At 44.2% G+C, this 27,291-nt stretch overlaps 2 protein-coding genes across 4 annotated transcripts in view; one reads left to right on the top strand and one right to left on the bottom strand.

Moving 5' to 3' along the window:
* The window catches only part of LOC109461232 (uncharacterized), a 23,470-nt gene extending 9,113 nt beyond the window's left edge, over positions 1–14,357 (top strand). For both annotated transcript variants that reach the window (XM_074340984.2, XM_088797664.1), the window contains 3 exons: positions 2,590–2,733; positions 7,511–8,775; positions 14,075–14,357. In XM_074340984.2, coding sequence (XP_074197085.2) covers positions 8,037–8,775; positions 14,075–14,094 — 759 coding nt within the window. In that variant the 5' untranslated portion in view covers positions 2,590–2,733; positions 7,511–8,036 and the 3' untranslated portion in view covers positions 14,095–14,357. The remainder of the gene's footprint in view (positions 1–2,589; positions 2,734–7,510; positions 8,776–14,074) is intronic.
* LOC141573221 (retinitis pigmentosa 9 protein-like) lies at positions 14,349–27,291 on the bottom strand. Of its 2 annotated transcripts, XM_088797665.1 has the most exons (7): positions 27,035–27,291; positions 26,858–26,998; positions 21,309–21,339; positions 20,135–20,264; positions 17,339–17,430; positions 15,435–15,496; positions 14,349–14,656 (listed from the first exon to the last, which is right to left on the bottom strand). In XM_088797665.1, exons 1-7 carry the CDS (start codon positions 27,043–27,045, stop codon positions 14,458–14,460), a joined length of 666 nt encoding a protein of 221 aa, XP_088653791.1. In that variant the 5' UTR covers positions 27,046–27,291; the 3' UTR covers positions 14,349–14,457. The 2 variants fall into 2 exon arrangements, with proteins under 2 accessions (XP_088653791.1, XP_074197086.2); XM_074340985.2 differs by having other exon boundaries at positions 26,858–27,291.

The following is a 27,291-nucleotide window of genomic DNA, read 5'->3' as shown; positions in this document are numbered from 1 at the left end:
GTAGAGAAGACTAAGTGTATATGGGCCTTTATAAAGAAACTTAGCTGTGAAGGGAAGGGAAGATGATGACTGGGAACAAGATAGAGAAAATGAAGTGGGAAAATACTGCTTCTTTCATTACTTGAAGGAGTGTAGCAGACACTGTTCATTACCTGCCCAATTAATATCTGTTCTCCCCTCTTTCTTACTCATAGAGTCCCAGTTTATTCAGAGTGGTAACATGCCGAGCTAAAAGACAAGAGCTCTCACACGTCCCATGTTTCCCCGAAAATAAGACCTGGCCGGACAATCAGCTCTAATGCGTCTTTTGCAGCAAAAATTAATATAAGACCCGGTCTTATATAAGGTTTTCTATAAGACCCGGTCTTATATTATCACAAAATAAGACTGGGTCTTATATTAATTTTTGCTCCAAAAGACACATTAGAGCTGATTATCTGGCTAGATCTTATTTTTCAATCTTACAGTCCTTTCAGCAGTGGGTAACCAATGAGATATACTCTGAAGTAGCATGAGTTTTCTAGTGTAACTCCTTAAGAACACAACTGACTACAGACAAAAGCTGCTGTGTGCCCTTTGTGCTTTTTTTTTTTTTTAACCCTTTCCCTTCTCTTCTCCCTATTTTATGCTTGTAACTGGCATCTTGGATCATGAGGCAAGTTGAAGATGGAGCCAGTGTTAAGGATATTGGAGTAGAAAGAAAGAGGTTGGGTCCTTTGTGATACCAAGAAGCCACAGACAAGCCCCCAGGAAGTCTACTTCCAGAGTTCTTTATGTGAAAGAAAACCTTTATTCTGCTTCATCCACTGCAATTTCTGGCCTAACGCAATTTCTACCCAGTAATGGTAGTCAATCATTCCAAACTTTCAATGTTACCTGCAAGTACTATTCCTGACTGAAAAACAAAAAACAAAAAAACAGGGCATCAGATGCTAATGCACCTAAATTCCTGCCTTCCAGACTTCACTTCCCTCCCATCTCAGACTTGCTTCTGTCCAAGACAAAGAAAGCATGGTAACCAGTCTTGGCTACTCTCTTCTGCCTCCTTAGAACATCCTGGTAACACCCTTCTCTCTCCACTGTCTGTACCATCTCTCGGTCTCCCCACTCAGGAGATAAAGATACCTAAGAAAACAAACCAAAACAAACAAACAACCTCCCACCCACATCCACAATCTTCCGTACAACCTGGACTCCTGGTAACTACAAGCCAACGTCTTTGTCTTGACCTACCTTTTCCTTTCCTTTCTCTCATGTGCAAATAAAGAGCAGTCTGTATTTGCCAGCTTCACTTTCACACTGTCCATCTATCACCCCACGGACGACTTACTGTGGCTTCTGTCCCACCACTTTCCCCAACCAGGGGCGTCCTAATCGCCAAAGCCTCCTCTTCCCCGATTTTACCCGAGCAGCACGAAGCCCGCTTGAGCACCTCCTGTGTGACTTTCTCCTTTCAGGCCTGTACTCTGCCCAAGTGGGCCTCCTCCTCCGTCTCTTCGCCTCGCTCAGCTCCTCTTGCTTAAGGGTCAGTGGCTTTAGGCCCAAGGACGGGAGGAGACCAGGAGCTCAGCGAAGCAGCGAGAAGCTGCCCTAACTCAGGTTAAGCGGAGGGGACAGTCGGCAGAGCGAGGGGAACAGGGGACTGTCCGGTCCTCTGGAAGAGCCAACACCAGGGCGCCCACGCGCACGAAGGAGTTCCAGAAGGGAGGGTTAAGGCTGCAACCCCTGACCGGACGCAGAGCACCGCTCCACGCCTCTGGGTGGAAGCCCACGTGGGCTTGTTCCGGGGCTTCCCGGCGGGGCAGCGGGCCAGGGCCGCACACAGGGCGCATGCGCGGGCGGAGCGTGCGGGGCGGTGCCTGCTCAACGCGCAGCACGTGCCCGCCCTGTGGCGCGTATAAAGGCGGGCGCGGCGCCACAGCCGCCATAGACGCTCTGGGTTGCAGAGGTCAGCCTGGCAGCCGGCCGGTGTGCCACCTCAGAGGGTCCCAGTCGCAGACTTCAAACTACAGCAGGTCGGTGTGACAAATTTGAAGCCGGGGTGGTGCGGATTGGCGGGTGGGCTGAACTCACTGGCTTGAGGGTATTTGCAGGGGTGGGAGGCAGGTGAGGCAGGTGAGGCTTGGGTGAGGTGACCCTGAGCCCGGGGGCCTCCTGGACTGACCAGAGCCTCGGCCTGGGGAAGGTGCTGGCCCGACACGCTGGAGGGGCAGAGGACAAGGACAGTGTAGGCCCGGCCTAAGCCACCGCCCTCGGGTGCAGCGCCTGGTGTTTGAGGCCTGGCACTGAATTGCGCCTGCGCCTCCAAAGCCTCGCTCTTGCCCGGGGGCTGCTGCGCGGGAAGCCTAGACTTGCGTGTCACAAGGTGACGCGGCCTTTGGGCACCACTCCCCGGGTCCTGAATGCGGTGCAGCCCTTTGTGTCACTAATGCCAGGTGAGTCCCTGACGCCAGGTGAGCAGGAAGACAAGGTAAGGAACCTGACACCCAGGCCTGGAGTTGCGAGGGGACTGAGATGACTTCTCCACCCTCACCTTTCACTAGGCTGAGTGTGACGGGCCTTTCCTGAATGTCAACGTCTGTTTTTCAGCCTAGACAGTGAACTCCTCAGAAAACAATTTTGACAGCAGTAACGGCCGACCCTTTGTCGTGCACACCGTGGCCCAGCAGCAGCCTCACCCAAGCTTCTGGTACCAGAATCCTGCCTATAATCCATTCTGCGTTCCCGGAGCAGGTAAGGACTCTGCAAAGAGGTTCAGTGGGATTCTGGACCCTCCCTAAAACCAGTGCCTGAAGGTTTTCTGATGCTTCTCCACGACCTCCCTTTTCTCACCCTCCTGACACAAAGGGGATTGTGGCCGCTCAGGGGCAGTGTGTCAAGTTCACATCACTAGGAAAAATGGGGATCTAGCTCTATGCCGGGTACTCTGCTGAATACTAGCAATGAGTCTCTCGTTCCACCTCTCAACCCCGCGAGCTGCCCTTGTTTCACAAATAAGGGAACTGAGGCTCGGAGAGTCAGTGACTTGTTCTGGGTCACAGTAGTCAAACCAGAACCTCCTTATGTTCTGAGACCAGTCTGGTTGGAAGAGGGACCTCAGAGCTCCTAGTCCAAATGTTACAGGAGTATTGGTTGTTGCCCACACCATGAACAATCAAAGGTCAGCAAGTTGATAAGTATGTAAGCAGGGCTTATTAGTGATGTGTCCTCAGGGAAGAGAATGGGAGAGAGGCATAGGCTCCCAGTATTAGTGAGAACAGGCCTAGCGGAGGCTGGCAAGAGGGCCCTGTCCCAAGGACTTATAGTTTGCTGGGTGGAGTGAGGGAGTTACATGCTGATTTGTCAGGAAAGGTGATCTTCCACAGGAGGGCGGGACCCCCTAAGCTGGGTGGAGGTCTACTGACTCAGATCCTTATCTTGCTCCAGACCGCCTGTCATGCTGTAAAAATGGACACATGGCTTGAGGCAGTTAATGCTGTTTAAGAGCTTTTTCTGTAGGCACTATGGACCCCCTCCCATCACTATGGACCCTCACATTGACACGTCGGAACTGAATGTTTGGAAGGTAGATACCTAGGATTTCTTTCAGCACAGTGGTAAAATGGGAAGGGGCTGGAGGCAAGGCCAGAGGCCTGAAGGGGTGATTCTCTTATCTCCAGTAGCAAAGAATGATAAACTTACTCTTGTGTCCCCTACTGGAGAGAAATCATGTGTGTACATCACTTTTTACCAAGTAGAAAGCTAGGTGTGATAAAGGAGTGCTTTTGAGTTCATTAGTCACTGGTCCCAGCCTAGGTAGTTGAAATCTCCCTAGAGGGGCAGTGTGTCATGTTCACATTATGTCAGTGGAGCTATTGGTTGAAGCCATGTCAAAGTTGCAGTCCGAGCAAGAAGGAATTCTGCCGGTATATGGCCTATGGACTTGAACTGTCTCCGGTGTGACTGCCTACCTGGCAGATTTTGCACCTACCCATGAGCCAATTCCTTAAATTTTTTTCTGTATGTAAAGGTTCTGTTGGATCAATTCTGTGAAGCCCACTAATACAAATGTTGAAAGGCTATTTTGAAATGGTGCAGAGGAACAAATTGTGTGAGGAAAACTTTGTATTGCCTTTGTTATTTTGTCAAAGGCAATACCAGTTGCCTATTTGTAGGTTCTCTCTTTTGTTCCAGTGATCTATTTGTACTTTTGTCCTTAAATGTTAGCATTCAGCTGTGAGCCTGCTGGACCCAGTGCATTCTGTTTTGGAAGGTTATTGATTCAAGTTCTTTGGTAGATATAGACCTTCTGAGATAGTCAAATTCTAGTTGTGTGAACTTTGGTAAATGTTGTCTGTCAAGGAATTAGTCCCTTCTGTCTGCGTAATTAAAATTGTGTGAATAGAGTTTAGTATTTTTAATGCTCACGGGATTGGCAGTTATATTCTCAAGTTCATTTCTGATATTAGTAGTTTGGCTTTTCTTTTTCACTTAGCCTGGCTAGAGGCTTATCAGCTTGCTCTTTTCAATGAACCAGCTTTTGGTATTGGTTTCTCTATTCCTGTTTTCAACTTCAATGATTCTGCTCCAATTTTTATTTTCTTTTTACTTTGGATTTAATTTACATTTCTCTTAGAGATGTCTTCATTTACGCATGTGTTTAGTGTATTTTAATCTGAAAGTTTTTCGGAATTTTCCAGCTCTTACTGTTTTTTGCATTAATTTGGCTGTGGTCTAAGAGCAAACCTTATATAAAGTATTTTTCAGTTTGTAAAAGTATATTTTATGGCCCACAATGTGGTCTGTCTGGGTAAATGTTCCTGTGAGTGTGACAAGGTGTATTTTTCCATCGAAGTCTGTAGATCTCAGTTATATTTAATAGGTTGATGGTGCTGTTGAATTCACCTGTCTTCGTATAAATTTTTTTTTACCTCCTGCCTCTGTCCAATTGTAACAAGGATGCTAAAGTCTCCAACTATAATAGTGAGTTAATCTATTTATCCCTGCAGTTCTGTCACTTTTTGCTGCACGTAGTTTGACCCTCTGTTAAGGGCATACGCATTAGGGTTTATGACTCAGTGAAGAATGACCCTGTAGATAAGGCTGTTCTTTATCCCCATCACTTATACACCTCCCACTTGATTACTGTCAGCATGGTATATCTTTTTCCATTCACTTTTATTAGCTGTCGTTAAAGTGAGTTTTTTGTAGACAGTGTGATTTTTGTCTTAGTAGATCTTGTAATGCTTTCTTGATTGCTAGGCGTTATGTGCTGGATAAAAGGGACTGCTCTAAATAGGCCTTTAGTAATGTGGTAAGTTATTGGGGGTGGGGAAGGGATCATAGTTTTATGGTTGTGAAAGGACTATCATTAGGTGTGTCTTTTAGTCAGATTGTGCCTTTGGACTGAACTATACATATGCTTTACCTTCCTGTTGAGATGGGAGAGGTGTGGTTTGGAGATAGGTATTTCCCTTCTCACAGGTCAGTTTGGATCGCTTCTCCTGAGGGCCCATCTTGAATGCTGTTATGTCACAGTGGTTCCTTTTTGCCCTCTCCCTTTGGGAAGTACAAGGTTTTTTTGTCCTAGATGTACTTTGAGAAACTGAGCTACTTCAGGTAAAACTTAACACATGCTTCCTCCACCCTTCCTCAAAGTTCTAAATTCAGACTTGTCCCGCTGAATCTGAAGTTGTCAACTGTTCAGGTTTTCCTGCCTCATTACTGTTTCCCAGGGAGTTCTCCCCCACCACTTTCTCCCACCTTCTCCCCCCGCCCCCCAATCCCAGGGAGTTTTTATGTCTTGGGTTTGTGCCCCTGTAAGTTGTGATAGTTGTACTGGGGGTCACAGTTTGCCCTGTAACCTCACTACTCTGATGGAACTAAGAAAAATTCATTTTTCGCATCAGCTTTTTACTTTGCTAGGCTTTGAAGCTTCTTACGTATCCAGAATTGGGAAGTCTACCACAATATGCAGTGCTGTACACTTGAAATTAGGGCTGAATTTATATTCCTGTAAATGGGTGGGTTTTAAATATTAAATTCTCTTTGCCTCAGTTTCCTCCTTTGTATAAGATCCAGGACTTTTTACTGGTTACAGAAGAGGGAAGGCATTAAAAGGAGTAGTTGCTTCGTTTATAATTTAAACTTCATTTGATAGCTTTGAGTGATTAGTGAGAGGAAACAAGTCTTAATTACGCCTGTTTCTGCTATGGGTGATTGGATAGTGGTTCTCTGGTGGTTTCTAGTGGCAGGGACCTGCTATTGTGGTATTTTGTTGTACTTAACACAGTATGATGTGTATGGTCAGACTTTTTTTTTTTGTATTTCCAAGACTTTATTGGGGAATAGTGTTTTTCCCAGGACCCATCAGCTCCAAGTCAAGTTGTCCTTTCAATCTTAGTTGTGGGAGGGCGCAGCTCAGCTCCAAGTCCAGTTTCCGTTGTTCAATCTCATCCCTTGTGGGAGTCAGGTCTCATCCCTTGTGGGAGGCAACCTTGTGGTTGAGAGCACCTGCTCCAACCATCTGAGCCATCCGGGCACCCGGGAGCTCAGTGGCAGCTCTGTTGTCTTCATTCTAGTTGTGGAGGGCGCAGCTCGCTGGCACTTGTGGGAATTGCACCGGCAGGCAACCCTGTTGCCCAGAGCTCACGCTCTAACCAGCTGAGCCACCCCCGTGGTCAGACTTTTGAAGTTACCTATCTCTGTAGTTACATTAACTTCATTCTGTTGGCTTTTAACCTCTTAAAGACAATATTGAACTCAGCTGAGACTGCTCATTTCTTTCAATAAGGGAAAACCCAAATGCTTGTATAAATAATACAATGCCAGGTATGAGAGGCACTTGGGTACATTCCTCAATAGTGAAATTGGAATTGAATATTGAGTAAATTGCCTCAAGAACACTGATTTGAACATTACTGTTGCTTCGTTTATAATTTAAACTTCATTTGTCAGTTGTATAAATCTGTCTTGCAAAATTAAATGCCTTTCCCAGGATGTATTTGTATTACAAAAATGTCTGTCGTTACACCATTTCAGTGATTACCCCTGACGAGTGGAAATGGGGAGAAATGTTTGTGTGTGTGTGTGTGACTAGTGATGAATAAGTAGTTTTTGAAAGACTTTGAAACCCAAAGAACTTTTGTTCCCCTTCACTTTGTAAGGCATGATGTGAATTATTCTTTCTGAAGCTGTGAAAACCTGGAGTTATGGCTAGTGTATGCTCGGTCTATTTTTTTTTTTTTTTTGCTTGGGTCTCTTTCAAAGTCATTAAGAGTGACACTCATAATGTGCTGGCTAACTGTGGCCTGGGAACGGACCAGTCAGAACAGATGCCTACTCTAGTGCCGAAGGTTCTGGGGGCCCCACAGTTTCAGTCATTGCCCCTTGATTTGTGGAATCCCGGGATATCCAGGGAGCAGCTGGGCGCCGTTAGTTACCAACTCCATGGTGTGCCGTACAGGTGTGTGCTGGCTGAATGTTGTGACTGGTTGCAGGAGACAAAATGACCACCATATTTTCTTCCTAGGGTCCAGAAATGGAAGCCTGTATTTCCCATGTTCACTGGTGCCCAATGAGTATCCTGGCTTCCTCGTACCTCAATCCCCGTTGCCCACTGCACTTAACCGCAGACCGGGATTCCCTATGTGTTATCATCCAGCACAGTTCTGGCACTACAGTGGCTATGCAAGAAAAATGAAAACACAAGAGACTCAAACTGAACTTCAGCAGGAACAGCACAATGGGATTTCACAGAATTCATGTGAAAGTCTGGGTGTGCCCAATAACCCTCAGGAGGGTGAAGACCTCATTACGTATAAAGGTGAACAAATCACTGTCGGGTCAGAGCAGAGTCAGGATGTAAGACATGATGAGATGTTAAAGTCAGGGTTAACCATGGAGATGGATAAAGAAAAGAAGGGACATATAGCTGTTCCCCAAATCCTGCCACCTCCAGATGAAGTCAAAGATGGAGTTGAGATCCGTAATACTCTGAACTCAGACTTGTACCCATCTTCTGGAGATGTCACCACACTTCACGAAGTCCACTGTGCATGGAAGCAGTCAAGGACCTGAACCTACAATCTAGATCCCAGAAGACCCTTGTTGTTGGGGAAAGAAAGCCAGACAACAGTAGGGGGAGCCATTGCTTCCCTGAGAAAGTAGATGAAGAGGAAGTGGGAGAGCAGAACAGCTACCCCCAGGGGGCCGTTCCCTCAGCTGCCTGGTTGGCCCAGTTTGAGAAAGTTGATGAAGCCATCCAGTGTGATAGGAGCTGGTGGCAGGATGCAGAGCTGGAGAGGTTCCTTGAGCAAGTGCCCTTGCTGAGCGAAGAGCTGTCGCCAGAGTGCACAACACAGGAATCAAGGGAAAAATTGAGGAATAGGAAATTAAAGACAGGTGACCAGGTCCAGAGCTTATTCTTGAATCGAAAGACAGTGTATTTGAAGAAAAATGCCCTCTTGCACATTGCGCCTCCCGACAATTCAGATGACTGTAATTTGGAAGAAGAGTATGAGGTGGAATGGCTCTTTGAAGACGATAGTAGTGTGAGTTCTAAAGAAAAGGTTTATCGTGAGGCATGCAGGGCAACTCGGTTGTCACATGGCCCTTGCTATCCTGAACTTGTCTGGTCCAGAATAAATAAGAATGACAGTAGCAAGTATGCTGAATATGAGAATATCCCTTTGCTTTGCATGGCACAGAGAAGCGAAGGACGTGAAGTCTTGTATAGCAAGCTGCGAACGGAACACAGTGCCACGCAGGAAGGAGAGTCTCGGGAATCATTGGAATGTAAGTGACTAATGGCTCATCCTGTCTGTCTAGTGGTTTTATTTTGGGTCCTGGATGCAAATGCAACCAGTGATCAATACTCATTTTGAACGTGTTTTCTCATTTAAGTTGTAGGTGCCCAATTTGTAGGATTTGCAAAGAGCATCCCAAGTTAGTTGAGACAAAGCCTTAATAGATGATAGAGTTGGGCTGAGATAGTCAAAAAGGGGAGAGGATCTAACATGGATTGTTAGATCTATCATAGATCTAACGGCTTGTGGGCAGTGAAAATCGGCAACATTCTAACTGGGTAGTAGGCATATCTATAGACCCTAGGTTACAAGTAGATTGGAGCCAAAGCATTTCAGTTCTATGGAATGTTATTTTTATGCTGGTTTTCATTTAATTCCTGATGCTGCTAATGATAGTAAATTGTGGTTTATATGGGGTTTTATGAGTATTAACGGTGGCTTCACTTCCCAGTGTAGAACTGGGTACTGAAGCTTAGTATCTTAATTATAGGCTCTCCTTCACACTGAGCCTTGGCATTGAGTATCCCTGCCATACCTCCATCACAGAGTCCTCAGGTATCAGGGTGCAGTGGCTTGATAACCCCTTAGTTATTCCTGCCCTGCAGTGGTCTTAGAGGAAAGACTGATAACTAAGCGCACAGGGAAAATCTCAAGACATTTAGCTCTATCCGAAAGGTGGAAACGAAAGATGGGTAATGATTCTCTGTATAAGATATCTTGTTATGCAGTGATTTAAGGAAACTCATTATACCATTGTTCGTAGGAAATGAATTCCTGAGTTCCAGCTATAAAGAAGAGCTGTGTTCGTCATGATTAGCTAGATCATGTGTGATGAACTAATAAAGCTATTATGCCAACCAACAAGCCTTTGGAGTTATAACTTGTCAAAGTAAACAAATTGCATGTGTGTGATTCTTAAGCATTTTATTTGGTGAAATAAATAAGGTGTGATAAGAGCTGGTGGCAGGATGCAGAGCTGGAGTGAAAAGGATAGTGGAATTGAGGACAGAATGAAGGTTTCTCCATAGGGTCTTCCTCGGGATGGACTGTGCCTTGCTCATTTTTGTAGAGACCAGGCACATAGCAGGTCCCTAATAGTTACACTGTCCAAGGATGGGTTCTAGTACCATGTACTTCCATAGGAGTGTATACTGCTAGAAAGGAAGCTTTAGGGAAACAGTTTATACTTACTAAGAACCTAGGGCATAGATGGCCAATTTGTGCAACCAAGTGGTACAGGTTAAGACTGACTAGGTGTCAGAGCTTTCTTTGTGGTTATTTGAAAGAACAGGACATGGTGGCTAGCATGCATCACTGCAGATGTGGGTGTTGTGGGAGGGCCATGAGTAATGTCTGTGCAGTGGGGGTATGTGGATGTGATCACCTAATGTTGCCTCTAAGCTAAGAGTCCACAGGTTAAGGGCTCAGTCCTACAAGACTGCCACCACCCTTCACGTGCCACTCCAACCCAGGTTATCACCTGTGCTGACAGACTGGTTATAAATTGGAGCTTCCAATGTGCCATGGGTTCAATTTGCTAAAGCAGCTCATGGAACAAGAACATTTTACTTACTAGATCACTGGTTTATTATAAAAGGATATAACTCAGGAACAGCCAGATGGAAGAGCTGCATGGGGCAAGGCATGGGGACAGGGTGCAGAGCTTCCATGCCCTCTCCGGGCACCTCTTCAGCACCAACCGGAAAGCTCCTTTTGGATTTTTATGGATGTTTCATTACATAGACAATCGATTAAATTCAGCCTCCAGCCCTTCTCACCTCTCCCCAAATCGGGTTGGGACTGAAAAGTTCCAACTTTCTATTCAGTTCTTCTGGCAACCAGTCCCCATCCTTGGATGCTTTCCAAAGTCACCTTCATTAAACCCAGCTGTGGAAAGGGGCGTGTTATAAATAACAAGATTAAAAAAAATAAATAACAAGATACCCATTTCACCTTATGGCTCTGAAGTGATTTCAGGTACTAAGGATGAGAGATCAAATACAATAAAAGATGCTCTTATTGCTCATGAAATTCTAAGTTTTGGAAACTGACCCAGGAACTGGAATTCCAAATATGAGAAATACGTATTTGGTCAATTAAAGGACCAAATATATATTTCTTAGTCACAGTATCACAGGACAAACGGAAACAACTGAATTGTGATGGAAGAATGGTTAAATGAGTCATAGCAAAATGAATCATTCAAACTAAGGAATTTGGTGGCCATTTAAAGCTAGTAAGCAGTAAGATTGCCAAGGTATAGTAAGTGAAATGAAGTCAGAACAATATTCAAAGTTACTGTTATGTAAAAGTAAACGTGTAACTGGAAATGCATTTTAAATATTTGGGAGGCTATATCAACCCATTATAAATAAGTACGTGATCACTTTTTACTGTGTGTTTCTGAACTGGAAACTTTTATGAGCACATATTTTATAATTTTAAAACAATTTTTAAGTGTTTGCAACACAGCAGTTGAAGTCACTTCATATTTACCTCATGCAGTCGCAGAAAATTACCATTCAAGGAAATGGAGACACAGGTCAAGCAACTTGCCCAATCTGATGGTGCATGAATTGGGTGGCTGGGATTCCAAACCACGAGGTCTGGATCCGGAGCCAGTGCTCTTAGCACTGCCCTCTACTGCTGGCTGCTCCTCGGTCCAGAGCACAGGTGGAGGCTGGTCTTAAAGGAACAAAGAAACCTGACTGAACCCACTATTAGTTTTCTATTGCTGCATAACAAATTGCTACACAATGGTTTAAAACAACCATTTATTATCTCAGTTCTGTAGGTCCTAAGTCAGGCCAGGCTCAACGGGCTTCTGCTTAGCATCTCAGTGACCAAAATCAAGAGGTCTGCAGGGTTGGGCTCATACCTGGAGGCTCTGATGCAGATCATGCATTCAAGGTCATTGACAATGGCAAAATTGAGTTCCCTTCAGCTGTAGGACTAAGTTCTCCATTTCCTCGCTGTCAGTCTGGGGCCTCTAATTGGAGTTTGCTGCCATTGGTACTTCCTGTCTGCCGCACTCCTTGCCCTGTAGCCCCTTTTGCTTCACCTTTAAAGTCAGTGATGGCATGTGGAGTCTTTCACAGGCTTGTTTCTGAGTTCCTGTATTGCTACCAGCCAGAGGAAAGTCTGGAATTTTAAAGGGCTCTTATGACTTGGCTAATTCCCCTCTCCTTGTGCTTGTATAATTATCACAATGGAATTCATCGTATTAACTGTCCTGGATATTAGGGGGAGAAATCTTGGGGCCATTTTAGAATTCTGCCTACTATATGAGGAGGGATTGGTAGGATGTCTTCGTGAAGGGAGGTCTGAGGGCTTGTAATGACTTCCTGCGTAGGAGTGGAGAATGCTCAGCTTGAAGGGAGATGTTTGAGGATGAAGGTTTGAATAGGTGAGTAGCAAATGTTTGGTTTGTTAGCTCTATGGACTCATTTGATACGGAGATGAATTTGTGGGGGCACCAATCTACCTGACTGATTATTCTCTAGCAGTGTGGGTACAGAGGATATCTGAGGTTCTTCTGAGAAAGCTGGGCAAAAGGACCTCAGGTCAAGGGTGATGACAGGCTTAAGCGATGGACTCTGGAATCTAGGCCAGAAACAGAAGACAGAAATGCAGAGTGAGGGAGATGGGATGGTACCTTGCAAGGGCTGCCCGGATTCCAGGGAAAGCAAGAAGTGGGGGAATACTCCAGTAAGAGGTTAAAGATAGAGCAGTGGTTCTCCCAGTATGGTCCCCAGACCAATAGCATTAGCATCATTTGGGGACTTACTAGAAAGAATTGCCAGATGTACCCCAGACCTACTGGTTGGAAATGGGAAGTCCGGGAGCACAGGAGTCTGTTTAATAAGAACTCGAGTAGGTTTTGATTCCCCAAAGGTTTGAGAATCACTGATGCAGAGTCTTTTATATTGTTTAAGAATACTTTTATCATGAATGGGATTCCAGAAGGACAATAAGAGAAGAGGCTGGGTCTGGGTAGGAAACACAGACACATGCGAGGACAAATGGCCCATGTGCTGCATGGGCTAGGATGCCAAGGAGAAGTGTACAGCATGCCTGGATTAACTGGCCTTAGTGTTTTCAGAAATAATAAGCCCTGGAGATTGCAGTCTGGACCAGTTGTTACTGAGGTACCGTGTTTCCCTGAAAACAAGACCTAGCCGGACCATACAGCTCTCATGCGTCTTTTGGAGCAAAAATTAATATAAGACCCGGTCTTATTTTACTATAAGTACTATATGTACTATATTACATTATACTCGGTCTTATAGTAAAATAAGACCGGGTATAATGTAATACAATATAATATAATATTCGGTCTTATGTAAGACCGGGTCTTATATTAATTTTTGCTCCAAAAGACACATTAGAGCTGGTGGTCTGGCTAGGTCTTATTTTTTGGGAAATGGTACTATTCCAAGGCAAAGACCAGGAGCATTTATTGATGAACATTGGAGGTGAGTCTGGACTGGCTGCTCTTTAAAGAGGCAGGAATCCAACTCCTATGGAAAGAGGCCAGACATGGGAGTAGAGAGTTCCTCGGACCCTGATAACAGCAACAGACCCTGCTGGATAGGGAGGGACACTTACTGTGAGCAAGGTCTAGCTTGTGGCTCAGCAAAGAACAAGACTCTCCCCCGTAGCGTCTGCCCTGCCCTGCCAGGCTGAGCTGCTGCTGGCACAGCAGACCTAGAAGTGCAAAGGTGGGCTGTGTGTAACCAACAGGAAGACAAAGGCAGTGAGGGGGGTACTCTGGGATGTGGGTGGCTGTCTCACTGTAGTAACCCCTCTATACCTAAAAATGTTCGGAGTCAATTATTCTGGGGAAATCCTGGGATTTGGGCAGTAAAATCCAGTCAAGTTAAATATAATGTAGCCACAGAGTTTTTCATTGTTATTACCAGAACCCCTCCCCAATCAACAAATCATCTCAGGTGATTATAAACACATACCTTTTGGTGCCCATGTACTTGACACTAAAATAATTCATTTTACAGTTAAAAAAAACAATGTGCAGATGTGTGTAGCATTTGTGTAAAAAAAAGCCCTATATTTGCTTGTGATATAGAAAATATGTCTAGGAGACTTCACAAGAAACTGGTAAAATTGGTAGCCATTGAGGATGAGAACTGAGAAGCTGGGAGAGAGAAGAAGGAAGTTTTCACAATTAAACCATGTACCTTTTAAGTTTGGAACACATGGCAAGTATTACTCAGAAATAAAACAATAAATACATTTAAAAAATAATGACTTTTTATTATCCTCAACAGCAGAGAAAAGTCAAGGCTGAAGTCTGGGGATTAAGTAGCCTCGCTCTGGAGGGTGACAGCACCTGGAGGAGCGTCCTCGGAGACTCCCTTAGTCCGGCCACCCTGACTCTGCTGAGGAATCAGAAAGCACAGTGCTCAGCAGGGAGGAGGATCTGCAAGGGCTTCCGGCCTGAAATCAGCCACTCTCGAGTTAGCACCTGGGACGATACAGCTCCCGCTACTGTGGTCACGTCTGCACTGGAAGGTGGGTGAGTCACACGTGTGACACCAGATGGCCTCCGTCTTGGTGTGGCTCCCTCCTCGTCCTCCCTGATCCCACGTCCCTCTGTGCGTTGGCCAGTGTTTGATCTCAGAGACGAGAATGCTGCATGGTCAACGTCCTGTCAGTCCGAGTCTGAACTCGCATTTGACTTGGAAGACTTATGCTTTCGTTTCTTCTTCTTTTTCTTTTCTTTCTTCCTTTTCTTATGCTTTTCTTTCTTCTTCCTTTTCTTGTGTTTCTCCTTACATTCTGAGGAACTGGAGCTGCTCCCATCGTCATCTGAGGTGGAATCCTCCAGTAGTTGTTTTAACTGTTGTATCCTAAACATTAAAGATTGGTCAAAGAACATAAACCACAACAACTTCAAATAACCTTCTTTATATACAAATGTAAGATTCATAGTAAAGGTAAAAAGTCAGAAATAATCACCTCATTACACATGGAACTTATCTTTATTTTTGCACGTTTCCCCATTCCTGTCCATATGTGTATCTGTTTTGCAGGACTGTAACCAGTGAATAAGCCATTTTGCATTTTTTCATTGTCCTAAATATTTCTGCATGTTTCTATAGTCCTTACGATTGTAACTTCCAATAGATACATACTTTCCTAAGTCATTCTCCCACTGCTCAGGTTCACATTAGGTAAACTATCTCCTCAACAATTGTAACTCAGTACCACCAATTTGGGGGAAAAAAACAAAACCCTTTTTTTTTTTGCTCATTATCTTTATTCATGTCTAAGAATAATTTTTAATAATAGTTCAGATCCCTAAAGACACTGGAGACGATAAACTAAATCATATGAAAGAGACTTAACCATAGTAGAATCAGACACCACAATGTGAGTTGTCAGCATCAACCATCAGTGGGGTGAGTGGGCTGGGCCAAGCCCCCTGCGTGAAATTTACCCAAGTAGGACCGGCTGATCTGCGCATTCCTACGCACTAACCTTCTCCGTGATTACTCCTGCCCTCCAAATGTGTCACAATTAAAGGACCACGTTTATTAAACGGGTCCTCTAACACTGGAATGGTTGTTTCCAACTGAACATAATTTAAAACTTTAAGAGGGTCTGTTATCATCAGGACAACCTCACCTTATATCCTTTTCATGTCTCTTATTCTCTCGTATGATGTCATACATGGGATCTTCATGTGCCTTGAGGGTTAGAGAAGGTTAAAGTTGGGTTAGAGTTCATAGGTTGTTGAATTAAAATTAAATCCCTATTTCACTTAAACAAGTTTTTTCCCCTTGTTTGATATAATTGTATATTCAACATATTCTAATCCTTCCTGAAGGTCACAATTACTTTAAACTCATGGAGGTTATAAAAAAGATTTTCCAATTATACAAATACAGCATTATGAATATCCTTTATATGGAAATAAACCCTGGCAGAATCATTATTAAATACTATTCAAGGTTAGAAATATTGAGGTAATTCTTTTGTCTATGTGGACAGATGATCGAGAGACTATTAAGCAAAACAAGTGAGGTGGAAATTGATGTCTTTAAAAATGAAAATAAAAAAAGCTCATCTGAAGTCCCCTTCCCCAATAAAATCTTTAAAAAAAATAAAGATATGTAAGAATGGTTCATTTATTGGTGCACAAAAACGTGCATATGTCCCAGAGGAAGTCTGGAAGTATACTCATCAAGGTACTTACTGTAAATTCCCTTAGGGAGAGTGGCAAGATTGGACTTGAAAAATCAGTTGTGAAAAACCTTACTATAATGTTTTCATTTTCTTACAATAAGGCAAATGTGTTCTTGTAATGCCTGTATAATTTAAAATCACTTAAATTACTTAAAAATACGAATACGTATAGAGTGCATTTTATGGTATGTGAATTATTTTTAAGATATTTTTTGTAAAAATTTTACATATTAAAAAAGAAAAAAAGTTAAAAATATCTATTTATGTTACCACATAGGGATATCCACTGCTAACATTTTAGTGTGGTTCTTCTAATCATTATTCATAATTTACAAAGAATTATAACCCCATTATATATATAACACTCTATTCTCTTTTTCATTTATGTTTTCATGAACATCTTTCCATCACATTACACATTCTTGTAGCACATAATTCTTAAAAGCTATGTATTTCTATGTTATAGTAATTTAAGTTGGTAGGTTGGCCATTGAAGTTGTTTGCTTTTTTTCTTTAGTTTCTATTTTTTACCATATAAATAATTCTGAAAATTATCCTTATACATTCATAAAAATTTGTGTATACTGATGTTCTGTTATACTTTGAATCAATTCTTAGAATTTAGTTTTCTGAATTTAAGAAATATGAGTATGTTTTATGTTTTGAGATGTATCACCAAATTATGTTATAGGAGCTATAAAAATTGATATTCCAGCTAGCAATGATTTATCCAGAATATTTTCTTCAAATTATTAAAATGAAAGTGGAATATTTTCAGTGTCTTAAAATCCCCGGAGAATGTTTGTGGACCCCAGGTTTGCTAAATGTTGATAATCCCAATACACCTGATAACAGCACAGTTAAATTGTCTGACAGTTACTGAATGGTGAATTAACACCCTTGGGAGGTGACTGTTAAAATAAAGTGAGGAAATGATAGATCTATTTTACTGTCATCTCAAGAGGATATATCATTTATACACACTTCTAGTTTATAATAGAAAGACATCTAATCTGCAGGTAAAGACTGGGAAACTAAGAACCCAGATTTTAGTTATGAAACATTTTTTGAGATAATAATTAAAAAGTGGATAATTGCTTCAGAGAAAGAACCAGTGTTCCCAAGGCATAAGCAAAAAACACTTTAATAAAAAGTTAGTTTTTTGTTAATGAATTAATCTGTCACACAAATTCAACAAAGATGTAGTTAACACCAGATAGGTTTGCCAAAAAAGTTGCTAGGAATATATTCTACGTGACCTTCCAGTTTACTGGTGACTGCCTGATTCACGGACATTCACCGTCTTTGGGAAATGTAAATGGACACTCTGGGGTTTTACTTACTACTCTGAACTGTTCTAACTTTTGGTTGCCTTTGATAAAGAAAGGGCATTCTTTGTCGCCCGTTCGGTGACCATACCGTTTACAACGCCAACCTAAAAACAAAAAAAAGGGGATATATTTCTGTAAGATAACGAATTTTTACTTAATCAAGATAAAGTATCAGTAGGTCATATTAAAGATACTCTTCATTAGATTCCAATTTTAAAAGCAAATGCAATCAGGGAGGAACCGTGTAGGATCCCAGAAAACAGAGGGAAACTGCTTCCTACTAAGCAATCCCATGCAAAAAGAAAGTGTAATTTTTTTTTAAACTGGGTGTTATGGGTTGACTTGTCATCTCTCTCCCCCCACCCCTTCCCTCTCCACCCATTTATGTTGAATATCCTAACTCCTAATACTCAGAATGTGACCTTATTGGGAGGTAGGGTCTTAAGAGACGCCTGGAATAGATCCTTCCCTCAGGAGGAACCAACCCTGTTGACACCTAGATTTCAGACTTAGCCTCCAGAACTGTGAGACTATAATTTCTCTTGTTTGAGTGACCCAGTTTGTGGTACTTGGTTCTGGCAGCCCTAGCAGATTATAAGGGCTCAAGCGAGGAGGAGCGATTATAGCTAAGATCAGCCAACTTTACTCCATGCTGGCAACTACTGAAAATATGTAGTGACAGGAAATAATGTTTTTCCCTTTTTGAGAGTTGGTAATAGGAAACTAATGGAAAAAATGAAGTTTGGGGAATTCGTGATCACCACTGATATGCCTCTTGTGCTCATCTCCCCACTATTTTGATTTACTTCCACCTGGGGAAGAAGGAATGCACTCTTAATGCAAATGAAGACCCCTTAAACAGATGTCTGCCTTTATGATAAAAAATGGAGGGATGTTAAATGTGTGGGTATCAAGAAGGATTCAGACCATCTGAGAAGAAAACTCTGTTACAGGAAAGGTGAACCTTGTTACTCAAAGTGTAGTTAATGGACCAGCAAGACTGGCGTCACCTGGGAACTTGTGAGAAACAGTTCAGGCTCTAAGTTTGAGGAGCGCTGTGGTAAATAACATTCGGATCACTGAAATCAATGGAAGAGTGAATAGGGCTTACGTGCATGTTTTCTCATCTGGGATGGACCCAGGTTTTGTGGAGCCTGAAGCTTAGATAACTTACAGGGGAAGAAGAGGTCTTTAGAGGGAAAAAATCTTGCCTTCGCAAGACAACCATGTGAACACATTGTTGGGACTCCACAGGAAGTTGCAAAGAGGGGCCCTAAGCTTAAGCTTCATTAACTTCATGGTAAAACTGGTTCTGGTACTAGTAACCAAACACTCTTCAACTGCAAGTCAATGAAAGGAGCTATAAAATGGTAAGTGAAACACAACTAACCCCATTAAATAGAACAGTGGTTTTTAAACTTAAAAAAAAAAAAAAAAAAAAGGCACAGCAGACTTCTGGGTAAAGATGGCAGACTAAAAAACAATTATTTACTTTCATCCCCTTCCTGACATTCCATAAAATGACAACAAAGAGAATACTTTTAAAAGGCATAAACCACAAGGACAGGGAAAATAGGAAACAACAGTAAAAAAATATTGGAAATTATAATGCAGATAACTGTGCAAAATGAATATAGCAGACCCCAGAAAACTGAATTCTAAGCCAGCAGGAGGGAGTACTGAGAACCATCTCAATTTTGATTTGTAGAACCCCCAAAAGCTCAGGAATTGGCAGTACGTTTCTGGAAATGGAGTTGAAGGGGTAGCTTAAAAAGGAGGATTGGTCAAAAGACCATCTGCATCGCTCCCTGAACCTCCAGAAAGGAGGTTCATTATCCGGGGAAGGTGGAAGGAGGGCTCTGGCACCAGAGGGCAAGGTGCCACACTGACCACAGGAAGATTATGTGAATGATTGAATCCTGGAGGCTGAGACTTCACAGCCTCGTTCCTCAAATCAGGTCCCAGGACACAAGCAATATGGCCTTCACCTTTGACAGGAAACAACTTTTCTGTGAAAACCTAACCACGCCTAATGAAAAAGGATTGGCGATAATCTCAGAGATTACTGTTTAGAACAAGATAAAGCCTAAACCTGGAAAATCAATATAATACAAGCTTGATCTTTAGACCTAAGAAGATAAAGATCAAAATAACCAACTAAAAGAGCTTCAATGGGAATGGAGAAAGAGACTGGGAACTGCTATTTTAATTATGTGCACGATGAATCTCTACAAACAAATGTCTTTAAAAGGCAGCAGGACCCTTTCTTCAGATGGCATCTTACGCTGAGGGATGTGTTGCTGCGCTGGGGGGTGTGGGCTATGTGCGCGGCTCTGCCTGCTCCAGACTCACCTCTGTGGCCCGTAGCTCCTCTCAGTTTACCTGGATCAAACTCCAGTACTGATGCAGGGTGACTGAGGCAAGACCCAAAGGGACCTGCCCTCCAAGGCACCCCTTATCTCCCGGGCATTTCTGCCATGGAAGATCCTTTTCCTTACGAGAATGTCACTAAAGAGTACGGGAATGTCACTAAAGAGTATGTACTCACTCCAGAGACAGCTACGGTCCTGTGGAAAGACCACTGCACTCGTGTCAGAAGCCCCGCAGCCAAAGCTTTGCCCTGCCTCTTACCTCAGACCACGTACTGACACGTGCACGTCGGCTTCCGTGTCGATAGAACAGATCACACCACGCCTTGCACAGTGCTGTGGTGAGAACGACTTAACTCAAAGATCAACGTGCTTTGTAAATTGTGGTATGTGACCTGCGTGTACTCGGGCGTGTTACTTGACGCCCTTCCACACTCACACTGCATCACTTTGACTTCCTTCCCCAGAGGCATCCAAAGTCCTCTGGTTGGCGCGTGAGCCAGAAATTCCCTGGCATGCTCATTGCCTGGTACATCCGGTATACAGTCTTCTGGCTTCGTTTCATCTTCCTGCAAAAGGAAACAGCGTGTCAACAATGTGGCCACGGCACTGAAATCCTCTCCCACCTGCTTCAGAACACAGCTTCGCCTGCTTTCTCGTGCGCTGGAGATCCCAAGGTCATCAGTAGTTACCCTCTCAAGAACTAGAAAGACAAATGAGACCTGACAGAAAAAACGGAAATCAATGTGCCAGGAGAACTGCACCACCAACACGAACTAGCTGTTCTTAAAGTTACGAGTGTTGGTCACACAGAAATGATTTGTGAGCTCCAAATTCTAAGACACAAAAAGTGTTCTGCTAATTTAAAAGCTTTGTGGAATGAGGCAAAGTATAAAATTAAACAAGTAAGGTTTCCTGGAATAACAACAATAGCATGTTAAATTCAAACGGATGATTATACCTTGAAGGCCACTGTCATGTTTTATAATCTCACACCCGCTGCATTTATGAAATGCTGGGTTTTTCACCTTTTGATTTGTTTTCAAATTTCCATGAATATTAAATTTATAATGAAAAAAATGTGTTTCAAATCTTTGTTTTAAATTGAAAAGTACCAAACAGAAAAGGAAGCTTTGGCCGTGAACTGCCCCTGTATGTCTCACTCCTGCAGGGGGACACTGACATGGCCGGGGTGCGGAGGGAGGGGCTCTGCACAGGGGAGGCGGGGCTGGATGAGCTGCAGGTCCCCCAAGTCTGCTCCTCTCTGAGCTGATGACATTCAAGGAACGGGCCAGGGGAGTCAGTCAGCCCTGGGCGGCAGAGCTTTGAGAAGATGCTGTCACAAGTGAGAGAGAAGGGGGGTGATGGCCGAGGAGGAGTACCGGTGGGCCTGCCATGGTTTCTTAGGGAACAGTCACAGCTGATTAAGTTTCTACAAAGGCACAGGCTTGTGACAAAGCCCGAAGTGTATGAATGGCATCTGAGGAAGAAACAAGGTTATCATAACAGGAGGCTCAAAACCTTATGGAACTGTTTCATACCAAGTTACCGAGTCTGAACACTGAGTCGCATACATCTAAGAGAATACCCAAAAGGACAAACTTCACACTGACCTTGATAAGCCCAGGAGGAGGTTTTTCATAACTAGAAAGAAAGAAAAAAAATCATCAACCACGTTAATAGGAACATAACACATTTTAATGAGCAAAAAGCAACTGCAGGCTAAAATAAAAAGGGTATATTTAGTAAAAACTTAAAACTATATTGTACCTAAAACAGTGAATAAAATAGGTCCCTCACTCAAGAGGTGACATATAAATAAGCGGCTGCTATTCCACATCCTGCTGAGATCTAGAACCTAAGTTCACTGAATTAATAACTAACTTGGTGTCTTAGCACAATGATTTAATTTTTGGAAGAAAGGAAAGCAAGAGATTGCAGCGAAAATGTGAAGTAAGAAGACCCAGGAGTTAAGTATGGTCCAAAGAGTGGTCACAGTTGTCAGGTTAACGAAGCATAACTTCTACTTAACATCGAAGAGGGTAGCTCCTAAAACCCTTGTAACTTAATGATGTAATGTTTTCTTCATCCTGAACCTTTTTTTATGCACCAACTTTAAAGACCATTGAGAACAGAGTAAATATTGTGGGTGCAGGGGTTAGGGAGAATTGACTAAGGGAAAAGTGAAATGCTTCTCCAGTCCTCTAAGATGTGAAAGAAAGCAAGTTTGGCCATGTGATACTGTGATTTATAATAAGAAATACATAATTGGTCTTCATGTAATGTTCCTGGCACATAGCTCCTCAAACCCTTTTGCTTTCCTATGTGAGAGCCATAGAGGCATCTTTTGCTATAATATTTAGTTTTGTTCCCAGTTCCTGAAATAGCTCCAGAGCTATAAAGGTGAAAAGAGTTTCATTATTCATAAGTGAGTTTTGTTATTTATTTTCAAAGAAACTGGTAATGAGAGACTTTTGGAAAATCCCTTAGTGATTCCCCTGGGTTAGAACTTCCAGTCCCATCTCCAGGAAGGTTGAGTTAAGATTAATCATGAAGCCTCTACAAAACTCAAAGGATGGCATTTGGAGGAGGGCTTTATCGGGTTGGTGAGCACGTGGAGACGTGGCACCCCTGGAGAGGGCATGGAAGGAAGTTCTATGCCCCTTTCAAAGACCTTACCCTATGTATCTCTTCCATTTAGCTGTTCCTGAGTTGTATCGTTTCATCAAAAACCAGTAATCTAGTGAGTAAAATGTTTTCCTGAGTTCTGTGAGCCATTCTAGGATATTAATCAAACTGGATGAGGGGATTGTGGGAACCTCTGATTAATAACCTATCAGCCTGGGTTTGGCAGTTGGCACCAAGTGTGTGTGGGCGGGTTGGTCTTGTGGGACCGAGCCCTTAACTTCTGGGATCTGACACTATCTCCAGGTAGACAGTGTCAGCATTAAGTTAAATTTGTAGACATCTACTTGGTGTCCTGAGAACAGGAGAATTGCCTGGTGGTGCTGGAAACCTCCCCTGCCGGCTGGAGCAAGTGTAGTGCTGTGAGTATAGTTTGAACATAGAGAAAGAAAACAAGAATGTTTTTTCTTTTATAACAGATGATGGGTGAGAAATGCCATGAGTAGCTACAGCAAGAATAACTTCTCTTTGCCTTCCTCTCTGGACCCTTTCAAGTAAGGATTGTGATGGAGGCTTCTCCGGGTACATCCTCGCCACCACGAATCCAGAGCTCTTCTGAAGGGACAGAGGAGGACTTATTCCCTAAAGATTCCATAGTAAACAAGTGGGTATACACAGAATTAGCTTTTTAGGTACGCTATTTCCAAGGCAAATACTTACAAGACTTTCTAGTGGAAAGCTGTGGCGTATTTTAGGCCCAGGCTTTTCTTAGCAAGGAAAATAGTAACTTGCATACATACACTGGGAAGGTGCTACCGTTCAGCAGCAGCCATTCATCAGCATCATTACTGCCGTGCTTTATGCAGCAGCGGATGCCCTCGCGTGAAGGGAGGTAGTCAAGTTGATGTAAATAACCAGTAATGCAACAATACTTTCTTTTTCCCATGGGAGTTGTACAAATAACATGGCCGGACAAGTTAAGGTCCAGATTCCTGAAAAAGTAAGTAAATGTTTTTGCCTAGATGGAAAAGGAGTGTGATGGAACTGTGTATTGTGAAATCTGTTATTATTAGCAGTGGCCTTCCCTAAAAGGTCCATTTTTCAACTCTTTCCAGAAATTCATTTTTTTCCCCAGGGCTATACAATTCATTAGTTTATATAACACGTTAAAGAAGACATTTTTCAAAGATTAAGGTAATATTTAACTTAAAAATAACAGATTTGGGAATGGGAGCATGTTTACTGTGTAGTTGGCTTTTGTGCTGTGACAGCTGATAAGTCCGCATTATCTTTGTAGTTAATCCTTAGAAAATTTTAGAAAACGTTGGTGGAGTCCCATTATTTTGTACCATCTGTGAAATTTTGCGATTATATCATTCAGATTGCTCTGAGCAGTCTGAAGACTAAATATAGGTAAGAGAGGAAAAAATTATCTTCCCAAGTGGCTATGGGGGAAGAAATTTTGCCAAGTACTTAAAAATACTCTGGAGTTTTGAGTGTTGGGGTAGGATTTTTTTTGGAAGAGTCCTTCCTGGAAGCATACGCCATTTCAGTTGTTCCTGCAGCTGGCTCCTGTGTGGCTGGAAGGCAGATATACGCTGTCATATCCACAGACTCTCCCTCCTGTTATGCCTGGCAGCCCAGGAACACTTGAGTGACAGAACTGGAGCATGGGATGGAGCACAGAGTGGGAGACTCAGATGCCTCTGGGGCCCGGCAGGTATTGTCTAAGGGTATGAAAAGTTATGCTCAAGTGTAAGAAAGTGACCAGAAGAGTGTGAGGGGACATAAAGAGGGCATACCAAGGGGACAAGGATTTGAATTTCATTTGTACAAATCCACTATGGGGCTTCCCATTTAACATGGCTGGCTGACCAACTGACTTATCTGCATTCCTTTCCCAGACTCTTAAAATGACAGTAAAGGAATGAAAAAGGTAAGAAGCCACAACGAAAACCTAGGAGGAGATACTAGCAGAGAACAGTTTCAAGACAATGCTGGGAAGACAACGGAAAGTGGAAGAAAGGAACTGACATCTTTAGGTTGAGGAATTACAACCTTTGGAAGATGGGTTGGGAGTATGAATACTGAATGGATGAAACCACCAGAACACCCGTATTCTTCCCCACAGCAGCAGACTGTCTGCCCTCACCTTCTGCAGGTGTAGTGCCCAGTGAAACTTAACTGGAGAGACCCTCCCACCCCCAGATGCCTGGGAATATTGGTACATTTCAGGATGGTGATGAAGGTGAGCGCTGGCTGAAAACAGCTGTGAGAACTGTGGCACCAAAGCGCCCTCCCTTTCCATCCCAATCCAGAACACTGGCACCGAGGCCTGAGAATGGAAGGTTCTTTGGACAAGCTGAACAGGCCCCAGGAAAAAACTCTTACCTACTGATATTTGGGAGTCTCCATGAAAAGGGCAGATCACAGCCTCTTATTCCTACAGTGAAACAGTCAACAGACCAGCACCTTTGCACTCTCGTCTGTCAACAGTCCCCTGCAGAACAGCTTTATAATGCCACACTGTTAATGGGAGGAGACTCAAGGATCCCTGCACGTTAGGAAACAATCCTCTAAGTGAAAGAGATCAAAAGGAAAGGCAAAGAAGAAACAGGCAATGGAAGGAGAAAACAAAAAACTAACGAGTCTCCTCAAAGATGAGAGAAGATATATGACTGATGAAATAATAGGTTCTATGAAAAAAATTGTTCTCAGAACAAGGAAAAACTCTTGAAAATTAAAAATATGATAACTGAAACAAGTGCAATGGGGGAAGGATTGGAAGGTAAATCAAGAAAGGTAGGGAAAGAGAACTAAAGCTCCATTTTCTGTGATATGAGGTTAATAGGTAATGTCTATTCAGTCAAAAGAAGGATAAGCATATAATTTAGAAATAAGTGTTTAAATCCCAATAGGAAAAAAATGACGTTTCCTTATTGAAGCCTTGGTTAGAGGGAGGCCTCCAGGGAGTGTGGGGGTGGCTGAAGAGGGATGCAAACCGCTGGTTTTTGTAAGTCTTTCACTAGTATTTGATGTTTAAACTTCGTGACTCTGGAAACATTTTTATTTGAAAGTACATAAGCTTCTGCAGTAGCCAAACCAAATATGTCAACAGCCGGGAAGTTTTAAATTTCTGAAACTGAAAAACCCCACTGGTCTGGGAATCAGACATCTGTGTTCCTCTTTAGTTTTGCTAGTTTACAGGTCAGTGTTTCCTTGATTAGGTTACTCAACTGCTGGGTCTGCATTTCCTCATTTGCAAAAGGAGGTTATGATGTCTCTGATGTCTGGGAGTTACAAAATAAATGTATTAACCACTGTCTGGCATCCTACACTTAAAACACATACAGAGGGCTGGGCTGAGCGTATGCTGGGAAACAGTTTTGCGTATCTGCCTTACAGAGCAGATGGAGAGGCCAGGGTGGAGATGCCGGCAAAGTGGGACGTGTATGCTGCAGTCACTGCCCCGAGGTGACATTCAGCTCAAGGGCCACAACAAAAAGAGCAGGCAAAGCAATGCACTTTGTGTCACAACTCCCAGAAAGTTAATAATGAAGCATTTTAACCCTTTGAGGACCTCCCCTTATACGATCCTCTTAACATACGTAATGAAAGGTGCCTGAAACAAATTACACAGAAAAACTGACTTCTATAGCTACTTAAGACAGAATCACACAATCTTGGAAAAGAAGTGGAAGGTCATTAATCCAACCTCCCACCTGATGTTTACAAATCTCCTTTAAACCTACCTTTCTCCCCCCAGTGGCTATCTGGACTCCCCTTGGACCCTCTGGAGCTGGGGAGCAAGCACAGTGCCCCCGAAGTCCGGCCATGCTCACCAGCAAGAGTACGTCTCGGGTCCTAATTTTTCCTTATGTTGACGTGGAATCGGCCTCTTAGTAGCTTCCAGCCTCATGTCAGGACTGGGGAGAGCGTGTCCACACTCTTCACCTGACAGCCACCTTTCCGGTAGGTGGGGATCAGCCCCTCACCCCACTGTTTCTTCTTCTCTCATTTACCACGCTAACGTTACAGGGCTGGGTTTTCTCTCGCCTTACCAACAGAAGATGGAAAGATCGCACCGACTTCACAGTGGGCCCTGTGACCTGAAAACCGTGCGAGGCCAGGGACCAAAGCACTCAGCTGCACCTCTCGTGTATTCAGTCCCCAAATCCCGACTGAACGCCTACTAAGTGCCTTAGCGCCTCACAGAGCCCGCGCCAAACTCCGACCCCGCCGCACGAGGACTGCAAGCCCTGGCTTCCCACCTCGGGAAGCGCCCCCCACCCCGCGTGCGCCCCGGGGAGCCTCGGGGGCGGAGCCTGCGCTCCCTCCCGGCCTAGGCGGCTCCCGGGCGCCCGGGACGCCGACCTTCCCTCCCGCAGGGGTGACAGCTGCACTGCGAGTGCGCGCGCCGCTCGGGATCGGTAACCGGCAGGCGGGCCCACCAGCCCACTCGTGGGTCTCCGAGGACCCCACTTAATGCGCCCACACGGCGCCCGTTCCTCGCAGGAGACGGGGGGCGGGGACTCACAAGGACTCCAGGTGCTTGAGCTGCTGCAGCTGCTGCGCGTCATGCCGCCGCCGCTTCTGCTCCCGGCGCCGCTGCAGCTCCTGCTCCGCCGGTTCCCGCGCCCGCCTCGCGGCCCCGGCCCCCTCGTCGTCGCGCCCCCGCCTCGCGGCCCCGGCCCCCTCGTCGTCGCGCCCCCGCCGGGACGACATCGCGGCCGGCGCGGCTCAGGCGGCAGCCAAGACGGTACTTCCTCCGCGCAGCGCCCGCCCGGCCCCGCAGCGCCTGCCCGGCCCGCAGTGCCCCCTCCCGCCGTCGCCCCGCGGATTGCCGGCAGAGCCTGGTGTCCCCGCCGAGGCCGCCTGTCCCCGCCTCCCGGCGCGCGGCCTTAAGGCCTCGGTCGAAGCGCGGGGCCCTGTCGCTTGGCCGGCCAGTGCCGTAGGTCGGAGCGCGCCCCC

Source organism: Rhinolophus sinicus, chromosome 4, assembly GCF_057876585.1.
Source record: "Rhinolophus sinicus isolate RSI-liver-muscle chromosome 4, RSI-T2T, whole genome shotgun sequence".
NCBI lineage: Eukaryota > Metazoa > Chordata > Mammalia > Chiroptera > Rhinolophidae > Rhinolophus > Rhinolophus sinicus.
The sequence above is the reverse complement of the archived record's forward strand: the minus strand, read 5'-3'. Positions and strand labels throughout refer to the sequence as shown.

What these genes read in the sequence shown, in the direction of transcription:
- LOC141573221 (XM_074340985.2), bottom strand. Translation starts at nt 27,045, where the DNA reads ATGTCGTCCCGGCGGGGGCGCGACGACGAGGGGGCCGGGGCCGCGAGG. An exon ending in CTCAAGCACCTGGAGTCCTT is followed by an intron (nt 21,340 to 26,857) that starts GTGAGTCCCCGC and finishes CTTTCTTTCTAG; the next exon opens with TTATGAAAAACCTCCTCCTG. An exon ending in GGAAGTCAAAGTGATGCAGT is followed by an intron (nt 17,431 to 20,134) that starts GTGAGTGTGGAA and finishes TTTTGTTTTTAG; the next exon opens with GTTGGCGTTGTAAACGGTAT.